This window comes from Amyelois transitella, chromosome 11 (genome assembly GCF_032362555.1).
Source record: "Amyelois transitella isolate CPQ chromosome 11, ilAmyTran1.1, whole genome shotgun sequence".
Taxonomy (NCBI): Eukaryota; Metazoa; Arthropoda; class Insecta; order Lepidoptera; family Pyralidae; genus Amyelois; species Amyelois transitella.
This window is the reverse complement of record NC_083514.1, coordinates 4,279,466-4,295,194: the sequence shown is the minus strand read 5'-3', so window position 1 is coordinate 4,295,194 and position 15,729 is coordinate 4,279,466. Positions and strand designations below refer to the sequence as shown.

The 15,729-nt window shown below is 34.2% G+C and overlaps 2 protein-coding genes across 3 annotated transcripts in view; both read right to left on the bottom strand.

Moving 5' to 3' along the window:
* The window catches only part of LOC106135172 (glycogen-binding subunit 76A), a 29,061-nt gene that overhangs the window by 9,849 nt on the left and 3,483 nt on the right, over positions 1-15,729 (bottom strand). Inside the window, exon 1 of one of the 2 annotated variants that reach the window (XM_013335401.2) lies at positions 10,540-10,982. The exons of the other annotated variant lie outside the window; for it this stretch is intronic. Coding sequence (XP_013190855.1) covers positions 10,540-10,599 — 60 coding nt within the window. The 5' untranslated portion in view covers positions 10,600-10,982. Of the gene's footprint in view, positions 1-10,539; positions 10,983-15,729 lie in introns of those variants that run through there. 2 annotated transcript variants of the gene reach the window in all.
* Positions 6,686-7,708, bottom strand: LOC106136907 (uncharacterized). The gene has a single exon (XM_013337575.2). The coding sequence runs from the start codon at positions 7,706-7,708 to the stop codon at positions 6,686-6,688; it is 1,023 nt and encodes a 340-aa protein (XP_013193029.1).

The following is a 15,729-nucleotide window of genomic DNA, read 5'->3' as shown; positions in this document are numbered from 1 at the left end:
TTCATAATCTTGTTTCCCGGAGGGGGGCATATTCATTAAATAACTTTAGTTAAAATCGCCAAATTGCCTCAATTTATGTTGCTTCGTTACTCTAAATCATATCTGGTAACTTCAATGCATAGATAATCAATAAAATTTAGTTCCCTACACATTTTTATTTATCGATACTTCAATCCTGTTTACATAAACACTTTACCAGCAACTGTTTTTGTCCACTTCGCTGCAAGTACTTATTCAATTCGTATATTGAAGTTAATTGAAAATCATTGAAGCGAAATGTACATCTAATTTTATTTGATCATTCAAACCACATTGGACGGCTGTTACTCAAATATTTGTGCATCACTTAGAAGTCCACAGCATTCTGATTGGACATTCGTCGCCTTTCTATTTTGTTTGTAAACACAAAAAGAAAACGATTGTGTTCATGACAAACACTTACGAAAAAGTTTGCTCACTTGCATACCTTGCACTGCAGTCAATATATGTATGTATGGATGGCTGCATAAACATTGTACATTCTAAGCAGCGTGAAACAAAAAAATCACGTGAGTGGTCAGTACATATCCATTGTGTTGTTCTTACATACATAAAGACTACTTAGTACAGCTCTTTTTCTCAAAAGCAATAAATTCCTTCACGTTTTTGTAAAATACAATGACATATGAAAAATTAAAGTTTTTATTTATGGCGCCATAAGACAAAATAATATTAATTTATAAATGCAAATAGGTGAATAACTAAGAGTAAAGTTCTTAAATGATCGTAAAAAAATTGCTAATATCATTGCTTACAAATATTTTTTAAACGTGTCTGTCAACAAAATTTACTAAAATTAATATCGTAAACTGGAGATAAATTTCAGTTTTATGTCCTGTTTCCGGAAGAATGTGCGCATCTCTCGCTACCTAACTGGTGTAATGAGCGTAGATATTCTATCATACTGGTATATTAGGAAGTAATGCAAAAACTACTGTAGGTATGCAAGAATATATTTAGTTGTATTTAAAACGTATACGAATAAGTACCTATTTTATACTTACGTATACACGTATGTATACGTTACGTATACGTAACGTATACAGATCGTGGCAAGTTGAAAGATGTAGTCTCTGCCTACCCCTCCGGGAAAAAGGCGTGATTTTATGTATGTATTTAAATTATACCGAACTTTCTTTTCGAAACCTTAACTACCACATGAAAATTATTTATTTCGCATAAATGAATTATGAAAATTTTTAATTTAGTAACCTTTTGAAATCTGTTTATATCTGTTTACGATTTATAAACTTTATCAAATAAAGCCTCAGTAATTGCTAGTGTATATTGTTTTTTTATGATCACGCTGCCGTCAGGAGCAGAGTAGGTTATCAAAATGAAGAACTAAAAACCCCAAATAAGATATTAACTTGCTGGCTCTTTCTACCTACCAGGGGATCAAATCAGGTCATGGTCAGGTCAAGAGTACCCAAAACGACGATAAATAATGTCGATGAAGCTGAAGATATGCAGGAGTCATGGCAAGTGTAAAATGTAGTCTCTGCCTACCCCTCGAGTGTCACACATGCACCTTACACGATCACGCGGCCGTCCGTGGGCTGGAGCACGGCTGCTCGTAGTGTGGCTATCAGCCACATGATTGCCCCCGTGTCCATAATGATAACAGAGTGTGAACATAAATATTGTAATGACAGTGAAAATTAGGTCATTATTAAAGTACAGAAGGCGTCATTGAATTTCGACCATTGTTTTCGTATTTCAGGCATTACTTATAGAAAGTGTAAATTGCACCATTACCATACATTTATTTGTAATTTAATAACAATAAAGGCAGATAGTTTTCGGCACTTTAGAATAGAACCACTCCATTTCTTTCTCATTTATATCGCAATAGGCGACTAAGGGATGGGATTTTAAACTTGGGATTCCTCTTGTAGGCGATGGGCTAGCAAGTTGTCACTCTCTACCCACAGTACACACACACTCTCTACTCACATTCTCCACCCCGCAAGGAATAAAGACGAGAATTTATGTATGTATGTATAAAGGCAGGACTCCTGTGATACTGTTTTGTGTTTTAACACCAACTTGAAATATATACCAAATTCGTTTTAACTACTTTTTTTTTATATGTTATATATTAGAGTAAACATAAAAAAGTGTCGCAGGAGACCCGGCTTAACGGTGACAATACTATGTAAAAGTTAAATGGTACCCTAAAAAATTTACTTTTTGACTGTCGTTACTATAATGCAACCCAAACTTAAATATTAGTGATAATCCACGGATGTAAATAAAATGGAAAACGGAACATTTTAATATTTCAAAAATAGTAGTTTGAAATATTATCAATAAAAAATATATACTGACAAGCAAAAGACTATACCAAAAAACTTTAGAACTTGTGTAAAACTAAGAAGAAATTATTTTATTAAGTTAATAGTAACTAACTAATAGAATATTAGGTTTCTACTTAGCAGACTGTATGTAAATTTCCCTAATCAAATTTGATATCTGTTAAATAATACGAAAACAATTCTTGACTTGAATTTTCTCGAACATTCCAGATCACTCTGCTCACAGTAAATAAAATCATTATCTGAGATGTATATTTGTTAAAATATCTACTTGAAACCAAGAGCGACTTTAAAGTCATAAGCAATTTATTAATTTTTAGCTGTGTTTAACTATCACTACTTACGTAATTAAATATCGTGATTTTCACATGCTCAAAAACTACATCGCATACTTCAATCAAGATTCAATTATTTTTAAATAACTACCTTTTTACATACATACATATAGTCACGTCTATATCCCTTACGGGGTAGACAGAGCCAATAGTCCCGAAAAGACTGAATTAGTTCAGCTGATCGGCTTAATAATGGAATTGAGATCCAAATAGTGACAGGTTGCTAGCCCATCGCCTAAAAAAAAGGATCGCAATTTTATAAGCCTATCCCTTAGTCACCTTTTACGACATCCATGGGAAAGAGATGGAGTGGTCTATTCTTTTTTGTATTGGTGGCAGGAACCACACGGCACCTTTTTAACCTACGGGTAAGGTGAAAATGAATGAAAATGAAAAATGATTTATTTGCTGCAAATACAATGAAGTACATAGATACATTTTATAAAACTGTACACATATGTATATTGCAGAGAGCACTTACAAACTAAAGAGACATAGTGACTTCCTCACTAGGCAAGCCTGTATCGAGGAAGCCTAATTAACAGAAAAGATTATAACTAAGATTAAATTTTCATTCGTAGACATTGGTCTCGAATTATTACAAAAAAGAAAAAATATCAAATCACAAAATATATCTTACATTATATGTTATATAGAATCAAGTATATTTAAAAAAGAATGGGTTCGAAAACTATGACTGAAATTAGCTTTCTATGTTTAAAATATCCTCGATCTCGTCGTAGGACAATGTGCCCAACCAAATGCGTATAATTTTACGAGCATTTGTTGCAGATTTCTCTTTTATATTACAAAATCTAACTATATGGTTATAAATATGTACATTCATAAAATTGCAAAGTCTTTGCGCAAAGCTAGTATTAAACAAAGGTTTTGGGATCCTGAAAACTCTACGTCTCACTATTTCACTGCAATTTTCTGAAGCTAGGACTGACCTGTGAGTCTGCACTGCAATAGTCAAAATAAAGAGTTGACGCACGGAGAGCAGTTCGGCATCTTTATAAAGACTTACCGTTGGGTACCTATACGGTTTACGCAGCATGGTTTTTAAGACTGAGCGCTGGGCTCTTTCAGCAGCAATAAGGACAGTTTTAGCAGCGCGTCCCCAACAGGAAATGCAGTATTGAATAATTGAGCGGCAGAGCGCGTGATATACGGATTTTAGGGTATTTATGCCAGCAACACTTCTGAGACTTCGCATCACATAAATAACCTTTCTTATTCTACCTGAGACTGTCTCAATTTGCTTTTTAAAGGAAAGGTTTTCATCTATTAGAACACCTAAATATTTTATTACATTACTATGACCCAGGACTTCACAAGAACATGGCTTTATGTTACACATTTTGTTGTGTATTTGTATTTCCATATCTCTGCGCGGCGCTGAAGCAGCAGTTATATGAAAACACAAATACTTAGTTTTATTTGTGTTAAGTGTTAACAGGTTCCTATGTAGCCACTCAGTCACCATAGTCATTCCGTGTTCAGCGTGCGCGCGAACTGCTTCCCAAGTCGGTCCGTGAAATACAAGTGCTGTATCATCAGCGTAACACATGACAGTAGCGTTGGGGATGGTAATATCAAAAATGTCATTTATGTATAGAAGAAACAATGTTGGCCCCAGGATACTGCCCTGAGGCACGCCACACTGTATCTCTAAGGTACCACTTAAAACTTGGCCAATTTTAACGCACTGTTTCCTATTTGTCAAATAACTTTTGAACCATTCCAAAGCAATCCCACGAATACCTGACGTCTCCAGTTTTTTAAGAAGTATAGGCACAGAGACCGTGTCAAACGCCTTTGTCAAGTCTAGAAACATACCAATACAACGCTGGTTTTCGTCAAGGTGAGAAGCTACAGTGTTGATCAGAAGAGTGATTGCATCTTCAGTACATTTACCCTTACGAAAGCCAAATTGGTTAGGTGATATCAAATCTTTCGATTCCAAAAACTTCATCAAACGCAAGTTTACCAGTTTCTCAAGCAGTTTAGAAAAGGTAACCAAAAGTGAAATCGGTCTGTAGTTGTCTACCAAATCTCGTGGTCCATTTTTATGCACAGGGGATACACATGCTGTTTTCCAGGCTGTTGGAAATATTCCACTTTGTAGACTGAGATTAAAGATATGTACAAGAGGAATCAAAATTTCATTTTTAACAAATTTAATGAGGTCATTACCGAAGCCGTCAATTCCAGGTGCCTTGTCATTTTTTAGTCTAGATAAGATGCTATCTACTTCTACACTATCTGTGGGATTAAGGAAACATGAATTTATAGGACTATTTTTCGTTTGAGTAGACGTAACAAGATCAGCCTCCGACTTTTTGTTGTAATCAAGTATCTGTTGAGCAAGTTTTTGTCCTATACTAGTAAAATGAGAGTTTACAATGTCTAATGATTGTTGTATATTCATAGATCCTGGTTGATTTAGCAACTCAAAACTCTCAATTTTAGAATGAGATATATGACAAATATCTTTTATTGTACGCCATAGTCTCTTTGGATTATTCTTATTGTTGTCCAGTAATTTCTCTTCATATCGAGTTTTAAGATTTCGTAAAAGTTCTACAAAGAAATTATGGTATCTGTTAAAAGTAACTTTGAGAATTTTATTTTGTGGGTCTCTTTTCAGACGTAAATGCAATCGGTCACGATGCCGCATACAGCGCATAAGCCCTGGCGAAATCCAAGGTTTCAGATTAAATTTTGATCTACTGATTTTGACTTCTTTTGAATGCTTACTGAAAGTCTTCGATAAGAAGGCAGTAAATTTATCATTAGCATCATTGACGTCATTAGAGTTGGTAACAAAACACCAATCTGTAGCTGCTAGTTCCCTTCTGATAGCTTCAAAATCACGCTTCACTATAGTACGGCAAGGTCGTGTGGGTTTTTGCTTTTTAAGATTTAGGCCAATCATGACAGGATAATGATCTGTTAGAACACATTGCCATACAACGCCAATGATTGATTTAAAATCGCTAACATTTTTTATGTATATATGATCAATACATCTTGATTGTCTAGTAGAAGCTGTGATGGCTGGAAGTAGTCCGTATTCCGCCATGAAACATTGATATTCCAGACTGACACAATAATCATCATCGGTGCTGGACACATCTAAAATATTAACATTTATGTCTCCTGCGATCAGAAATGGCAACGCATTCCTGTCCTTAACGAAGTTATCTAAAGAAGTGAGAAATTTGTCTAAGTTGCGGAAAGAAGGTGAACGATATAAAGCCAGAACATCAATCACGTTAGGGATATGAATACTTAAACTGTCGGCTTCTAATATAGGTGGTTCAGAGACTATAGCATTCCAGATATTTTTTACATATACGACAATGCCACTGTTCTGATTGTAAGACTTATTTGTTTTAAAGGAATTATATCCAGAAATTTGCGGGATTACTTTATTTACGCTAAGCCAACATTCCGTTAAAATTATAATATCGATACATATATCGAGCCGCTTGAGAGCAACAGATAGGGAGTCAATGTTAGTGCCAATACTTCTGATATTCAACGTCATAAGTTTAAAATCATGCAGAGAAGTAAAACAACGCTTGCAGTCGATTTCATCGGACAATACTTTACAGTTAATATTCATTGCGTCTAGATCTGATGATATTTCATCATTACACATAACGATTAAAAGAGTTACTTTCCAATAGTTTAATTTTTTTCCGCGTTAAACAATATATCATAGACGAATTCAATACAGTAAAGTACGGTAGTTTGTTGAGACAGGTTTTAGGAACATCGAAAAAATCCCAGGAAATACATATATAACGAATTTTAAAACACAAATATGGGTACACTGTAACATAAAACGAAACATTCACAGTCAAATTAACAAGAAAGACCATTCGGGACACAAAGTAAGTATGTGCGAAACTTATGTTAAAGTAATATAAACGGCTTATTAATTCTATCTTAATAATAATAAAAGTATAAAGAAGAAATTTATTATTCTGTAGATTTGGAGGCAGCCGCCTCCACTGACACGGGAAGTACGCGATCCAGCTCCTGATGGGAGGAAATTCGAATAGCTCCTTTGCCCTCACGTTGCCTAACATATATAGTACCCTGATTACACCAGCAAAAGGCGTATCCATGCTGTTTAGCTCTGAGACGTGTTTCACGAAACAAGAAACGGTTTTCTTTTGTGAGTCTTTCATTGAAAAAGACTTTCATGGAGCTACCCGACACTTCCAAGTCAGAACTTGTCATACCCTTACGTGATTTTGATGACTTCAAGAAATTATCGCGTTTAGAGCGACGGAGTAGTCGGACAACGATTGGCCTCGGCGTGGAAAGCCGGTCCTCAGGCAAAGTAGTGGTCATTTGGGGTCGTTTTGAGCCTACACGGGCAACCCAGTCTATGTCGCTGTCTTCTAAGTCAACTCCCGCCTTCCTAGCCGCCACCAAAACTATGTGTTGTAAACTTTCATTTGCGCTTTCAGGGATACCCACGATTTCAATCTCATTTCGCAGATTGAACTGAGCCTGCGTATTTACTTCATTCCTCAGGAGAGAAACTGTAGCCTGCAGGTTTTCTAATTCTCTGTCTCTGTTTTCCAAATATTTTATTTTTTCGTTTGTAGTGACTATCTTCGACATAATGTCGTCCATTCGCTCATTGGTATGTGAAAGAGAATGCGTGAGATCTTCTAGTTTCTCTTTAACTAAAGAGAATTCTTGTGTAAGAGATCGGAGCTGTTCAGTCAACATACCTAATTCATTACCAGTGGAATCAGTTTTTTTGCGAGTGGTAACATTCTCGTGGCCAGTCCTGATCGGTGTTAGACTATTATCACCACCTTTCTTGCTTGAAGCGCAACATTCTGGGCACTTCCAGTTTTTCTTGCGATCCGCTGAGAGACTTGATACATTACTGCAGAGAGCGCAGAAGGTTTTTTCGCATGTAGAAGAAGTACACTTAATTCCACTTAATTCTTTAACTGATTTCATGCATCCCGCACACTTCATTTTTGACAATGGGTAAAATTAAAATAGACGATAATATTCACCTGTCTCCCAGAGACAAATACTTTAGGCAGAATGAGTGGCCTCTCTGTACCATTCATCAATTGAAACTCGCGTCACAGCGACACAATGGAAGCGCTCTGCACACACCGCACGGAATAAGCGCTCCTAGGCACACCACAGAACCGTGAGAATTCTCTGCAGTCGTGACGCAGCAGCTTGACTTATACCCGCACACAAATTATTCACTATAAGCACTGTATTGATTTAATTTGGATAATATACGCACGAAATTGTTAAAAACTTTACGAATAGTTGATTTTAGTATAACTGATATCCAAGAAATGGTTGTAATGAGTAATTAATTTGTTTAACACTGTTTTTTGTAATATTAAAATACGGAGCTCTAATACACTAAGTTGACTGTCTGACCGAGTCGTCAAAGATGAAATGAGGTAGGTACTACAGGGCAGCTGCGCCCGCAGAAAGTATGGAATCCCCTTTGTTTCACTTCCCGCGGGAATTAATTACATTTTATTTAAGTATCTACTTACATAAGTGACGATTTTTTTATGCTGGTGCAAAATCACTATATTCTGTTTATGTAATGATAGATTTGATTAACTCAGAATAATGGGCACAGTATAAAGTTAAAACAATGCTAATAAATTCAAAGTCACCCTGTACACTACAACATCACACCATTTGTATGTTATTTATAAAGTTGAATGGGTTACTGAACTTTCCAAATTATAGTGACAAAACAAATATTCTTAATAGCGCTGATGACAGTAAACATGATATAGATTAGTTAACGTTATTTAATGAAATTCATTTATAAATGAAGAATCTTGACATACGATTGGTAAGTTCAATGATCTTGTCCAAAATAAACCGAAATGCGTAAAAAATATGCATCGTCTGTCTCAAAAGAAATTCAAGAAAGTTATTTTTTTTAAATACCTAAATAGCACATATCAACAACGACTAAGTGTATACGATTCATTTAGAATTAGGGTAATTTTTAATGTTCTACGTATATATTACTTAAACAAATGGTCGTTGAGCGCCGGTAGGATAGTATTGTCTCAATTTTGTGTAAGTATTGTTTCGGTAGCAAATGCTAATTTTTAATAGTCTTTTAGTTCAATATCTTCGTTAGTGACTGGGAACATTTCATAAAAGTATCATATAGTACAAATTATTCAGGTATAAACATAGGTACAGTTTTAATTATACCAGTGATAAATTCTCTTTTTCCTTTATTATAATTTCAATTTGTAAATTTTTCTCCGTTCTAGCCAGGAAATAATAATTCTTCCTTCTACGTGACAAAATTTTTTTACGTCTACACTACAACAAACTGCAGGCAAGGCAAACGCCTCGCCATGTTGACAACAAATGTGCAAAAAGTAACAAAAAGAGTACCGAAGGTCACGTAGATTTTGTTAAACAAGGCAACAATAATAGCTATATGGTATTGCATATTTTGAAGAAATTGTCAATTCGTTTTCCAATATATGCCTATATACCAGCATCGGTCGTCAAGCCGGGCCAATATACATATTTAGTACTCAATTTGTATGGAGTTAAAAATTGGTAATTAACTGTTGCTAGTGGCATTACATTATTAATTCATATTGTCGTAACTTGAGACGTAACAAGAAAAATGTCAATCCGGATATTCCATAAAACGGTTAGGATGATCACAAAGTAAAGAGAGCACACATGTTCAAATAAAATTATTATGTATTAAGTTACGATAGATATACACCCTTTATATTTTTATAGACAATAAGAAAATAATACCAAAAAATCAAAGAAATATTTCTTATAAGGTGCAGTGGTGACCCAAGAAGTTAAGCTTAGTGGTAGTTTAACTTTGTCAAGATAAAAATATCATGTAAAACAATATGCCTATTTAATAATTAGAATATTTCAGGTCTCTAAGAATATACAAATATCATTTTTACAGTCGGTTGCATTCCTCTAATTAGGTACGAAGGTACCTAATTTAAATTGTACTAATGAAGTATTTATTCTACACCTTATATTATTTATGGTAAATATAAATAGTACTAGATTACCTTGCTATTTCCGAGTAGCATATTTGTATTTTTCTTAAACGCAGTCTTACTCGTAAAAAGGATGTCATTGAATTAATCATTGATATACACACATCTGAATCCATATTAAAACGATACAATTCTTCGTATTACTTAAATATTATTTATTGAAGATCGCATTTAAATTAGCTCAATTATTCAGATTTCTATTTTTTGAAATGACATGTCGAAATAAGTTAAGAGTTTTAGTAGCTGATTTCGATATAATGCAGTGTTACAATAAGACGGTCTGTACTTTTTTATTATTTTCAACTTTCTATTGTTATTTAAAGGTATATTGCAATTCAACAGTAACATAAGTAACTCGACCTCAAAAGCTTCAGAATAATCGATGCAGTCAATTGATTTATGAAGAAATGGGAATAAAAAATACAGCGACTTCACAACACTGTAACGTTCCTGTTGTAAGTATTTGCACATTTCTGACGAACTGATAACAGCCAGTAACTGCATTTTGTTACGCATTACTGGTTGGCAGGGAAAACAATAACTAGCGTAGCAATAGGTGAGGTCGTCTAACAAATGGATAATAAATATTAGATAGCTTATCATGACCGTGTGTGATATTTCAGGGGCAATGTTTAATGTAAGGTGTACGAAGTGCCAAGTGTAGTTTTGTAGTAAAGAAACTTGCAACAATTATGCAGGAAATTCATTAACATGATAAAGCCATAAAGCCAGATTAATGCCGGCCATGAATAAAATTACCTTTTTCATCAACACAGGAATCTCATGTTCCAATGACATCTCAAGCTTAGGGGAGGTCATGTATCAGGCACGATAAGTTCACAACACACAACGGTCCATCAATCACCCCGTCTGATCGCGGCCCACTTGAACGTGTCCAATGTTTATTTATTTGCTGATATTATTTATAATTATAAATAACGAATGCACTGATAAACTGTCACTCGGGCCCGGCGTGTCCACAGTATTTTTGTTTTATTGTTTTTATTTATAACTCGGTTTAACATGAGGGTGGGTAGGTGATAGCGTAGTTATGATAAGCGCGGAGCGGCCACCCGGCACTGGCGCAGCGTACGAATGAGGCGAGGCGCCCGGTCAGCGGATGCCGTGCGACATCAACACCAATTTCAGTCATTCTGCACCCTAATGATCCACATCATTAAATTTTGTTTACAGCAGAACGTCACTTAATCCCTCCACGCGACTGATAAAGTTGTATTCCTTAGATACTTAAGTTAAGAGTATAAATAAAAGACACACAGAGGCCGCGTGATGCGCACGAGTCGGCCGTGTGATGTGTTGGCGCCCTCGGCGTCTCGAAGAACGAGAACCGATAGTGGCCGTAACATAAATTCTGACAATATAGAATCAGTGGCCCTGGTATTGCAACAACCGAAAACAAGAAATAAGAGAACTTGTTCTGTTTATTGGCATTTTCTTGTGCCGAGTAATAAATATTTCGAACTCAACACCATCAAAAAGTAAAAAACAAGTTGTCAAGACTTCAAACTTTAATAATAATTAGTACATCGTCTTCCTTGATCGAAAATGTTAATAAATTTATTTTTATTTGTCGTTCAATTTCCTCCCTTTACGTTTAATACAGCAGGTAAAACAACTTGAATCCTCACTGATAAAATAAATAATTAAGATATTATTTTATTTTCGCTGCATTTCAAAACTTACGTGTATAGGTATTTGGTGCAATGTATTATTATTCGTAACAGTCGCGCCACAGCCACGCCTTCTTATTGCATATAATTTATCAATGTTATCAAATGCATATTTTGGCAATGTATCATGCAATGCGATAGTAGGTAAATTTTATCAGCAAGTATACTCGTATATTTATTTAATTAAGCCGCTTAGCTTCCCAATGCGTCCCTGCTTACCATGTTATGGTATATCGTTTATGCGTTCCATTTTTGAACTAGAATTACCTGTTGGGAACCTTTTTTTTACTTAAGCCGAAGTCCCATAAATTCCCGGGATCAGTAAAAAAGCTGTTACGATTATAAGCCTGCATAGTTTGAATGATAAACAAAATAGTATCCATACTGTGTATGAATAAAAAAAAATTTGTTTAAAACAAATTACCTCAAAACCAATTTTAAAATTAAGTATAAGGCAATACCTAATCTCTGATTTTCAGAAAATTTTTTACCTCCGCGAGAGCGAAGACCACGGCAAAAGCTCTTTAGTGTATTAAAATAATAGTGAATGGGAACATCACTAAGAATATATATACCTAGTGGGGTTCCAATAAATATTTGTTCAATTTAGGTATAGTTACAAACCCTGAGCTCCGTAGTGCAAGGACTAAAACTATAAGATATTTATATTCTGTCTTTTACTATTCTGAGTCCTATGGCGACCGCATAGCAACCGCCGATAAGCCGCTGTGTAGGCGTAATAACATGGATGTAGAATGCAACGGTGCACCAGGGCCCAGACGGGTCCCATCGATCTTTGATATTTATTCATTGAATTTCAAATTACCGATCGCACCTTGTCTACGAGTCGTTTGACTACAATGAGAGGAAGTACTTACTTATCTATGTAACTAGTTGAGGAAAATGGTTTAGTTTGATATACTTTCATCAATTGTATGACAATAGGAAGTTACTTATATCATGGTCGAAGATGCATCCTGGGCTCCTCCTTAGAAAGGTGACAATGTAACAGGGTCTAATGCCAGGAGGAAGATAATTAGAAGAAAAACACTTTTTTTAAATAACTAACGAACAAAGTTCTTGTAGGTACTCGTTACATAACTTCTAAATACATTGAGCTGTAACTAGTGTTAGTATGTATGCATGCACAAATCGTATTTACAAGACATATTTAAGAAAGAAGTAGGTAAGGTATATGAGCACGTAACATTATGTGTGAAAATAGAAAAGGATCTTTAAAATAGATCCTTTTCTATATGACAATTGGATAACTAATTCCTAACTATTCATCATCTTTGAATGAAATATGTTATATTTATTTTAAAGAATTTTATTTCTACTCTCATGTCTTAAAATCCATTAAAAGCCTTTAGCTGAATCAAATTAAAATTGTAAAGTAGACATATCAGTTCAATGGTCTAAGGAATACATTTCGATAAATACAATGGTGATTTGTTACTCGATAAATTTCAATGTCGATGACGTTTACGCACATTACCCATATTACTACTGATCGAGTGATGAATTAACAATTTTAAAACAAATAACATCCAAACATAATGCCATATGTTTTTAAAATTAACGATGTCCTGATACTTTCTACTGATAATCTGATTCATTCCGAATGCTATTAATGTTAATGACTTAATTAGGTGTATGAATTTAAAAAAAAACATCAAGGTTTAATATTCAATTCTTAAAGCGACAACTTATTAAATATAATTAGGTAATACATTGATCGATTGTAAATTACCATCGGTACATCAGCTAAATAAATTTGCAGTCGTAATAACTTTATTGATAATTAATTATTAGTCGGTATATTGTATTTGTAGAAAATAATTTCATTCTTATTAATATTTATACCATGAACCACTTTCAAATTTATAATCAATAAAACGATTATTAACTTTCTACAATGATTTATGATTCAAATTTAAACTATAACTAGATGGATCATAAAAACTTAATTAGTCACTTAGAAAAGTGGTTATTATATGTCGAGTGAATATTTATAAGACCAATAAAACAAACCCTTACATATACATACCTACACCATATTCAAATTAGGCAATATTCTAATTAATAACATCGACTATATTAACTAGGTAGCTAGTACCTTAGTATATATAAACATCAATATAAATAAATTTTCCTTGTACCTTAATTCGTAAAAGTAAATGAATAAGAAGTAAATTATGTATTTATGTAAGTACATATGTAAATTCTTCATCATACAAAAAATGCAATTCATAGCATGAAAAGTACAAAGGTGGGTTTAGCTAATAAGTAAGTATCTTTAGCATTATAACAATAGGTATTTCGAAACAGTACCCGTATTTTGGTCCAACAAAGTCGTTCGCGGCCGCTTAGAGCCCGCCGCGACCACAAGACATCGGAATTCTGCGCCATTCGTACCCTGGTACAAATACCATATAGGTTATTCGCCCGAAGCTTGCAATCTAAGCTGGTCTCCAAGTAATCTCAATGAATTTACCTAGTTGTCATGTTGCTACCGACAAAGCTGCGCACGCTCGCGGTCAGCCCTGCAGTCTGAGTTTATATCCAGAAGTGATAAACACGGAATGGATTACCCACGGATATTGAGGTCTAACGGATATATTAAATACGAAACAATTTACACAAATAAATAAAAGGTAGCTTTGTTACTTAGAGAAGAGGTATTGATAATCTTTCAAATTTATTGTAGATTTAGTTTTAATTTTGCTAGATTGTGTATGCAGCTCTTTATTGTATTACTTCTAACACATTAAAATCTAGATTTTTTTTAAAAATTGTTAACCTATGGCGAATAACTATATATTTCTGTTTAATTATTTTATCTCCATTATATAATACAAATTGTTTACAGTTGCATCCTCTGCCATTAAGTCTCGGGGCCTGGGATTCTCTTAACACCATTGGCACGCAAAGGTATCATCTTTCGCGACCTCTAGCCAAGATTACTTCGGTCTTCTCCCCTCCTGCTCGGCCCCGGCGGAGTCGACATGGCCAGACATTTGTTCCCCAGATAGTCTTCAGTAAAAAAATACCACATTCTTTAATCTTTTAAAATAAAAACATTGTTCCACAGCGCCAAACGTTGTTTCAGCTTCAACAAAACACCGGTTTGTATGCTGAGTTATTTTAATATTACAGATTCGATTCGCAATGTCGTACGTATTTCAAAGTGAAACGTTTGTTTAGGCGTTGTTACAAAATACCTATATGTTGCAGTATATTGTTCATTTAAATAGAAACCTAATAAGTTATTATAGAAACATGATAATTATATAGGTTAATATTTAAAGAGTAATTAAGGAACTCGCCTAATAAGGAGCCCACGTTAGTTGATTATATTTTTCAAACACTTCTTACGAACAATTGGATAATGCTAAAATGTACTATTCCGGTAATTGACAAACGAAGCGATGTGATATTGTAACTTTACCACCGTATGTTTGTGAGTGTTTATTTTCCTTATTTATATATTTTATACAAAATGGAAGAAAATTTAAAAAGAATATAGAAGAATACTCCCAATTAAGATCCCAGATAAAAGTTCAACTCGCCGCTCCTTTTTTCTGATAATCTAATTAAGTATATATTTATTAACTAAATTAATCACTATATACTAACAAACCTTTTAAAAAGTATTGTTATTTCTGATACAACCCCACAAAAAAACATTAAACCAGTATATTTAAAAACTACCTTATTTTTTACAAATATTATTATTTTAACAGAATTATAGCTATTAAAATATTAAATTACATCACATAAATATTTTAATAGCTATAATTCTGTTATCACAGTGAATTTCTATAGTCAAAGGTCCGTATAATGCAAGCCTTGTTCTGTGCCGGTAAACTGCAGTGTTCACGAATCACATTGGCTTGTGACCTCCGCTTTTACCTCATATAGCATTACTAAAGATAGGGTCTGGATTTCTGAGGTCATCTGATATATCAGATACGTCTGAATGTCATGCTGATGTATGCAAACAGTTTTTCAACTCCATTAATATGATGTTATGTAGTCAAGTTTCTCCGCATAGGTTTATCATGATTTCTAGTAAAATAGAATAGCATCTTTTATAATTTTTTTACTTTATTTAAATTTAAAATAATGACCATTAGCCGTATGATGTCCACTGCTGGCTTTTACAAAACTTTGACTACCTACTTGGAAGTAACGTGACCCAACATTTTTAACGTTTTTTTTATTTTGATACATAATCTTAGGGCCATAGTGGTCA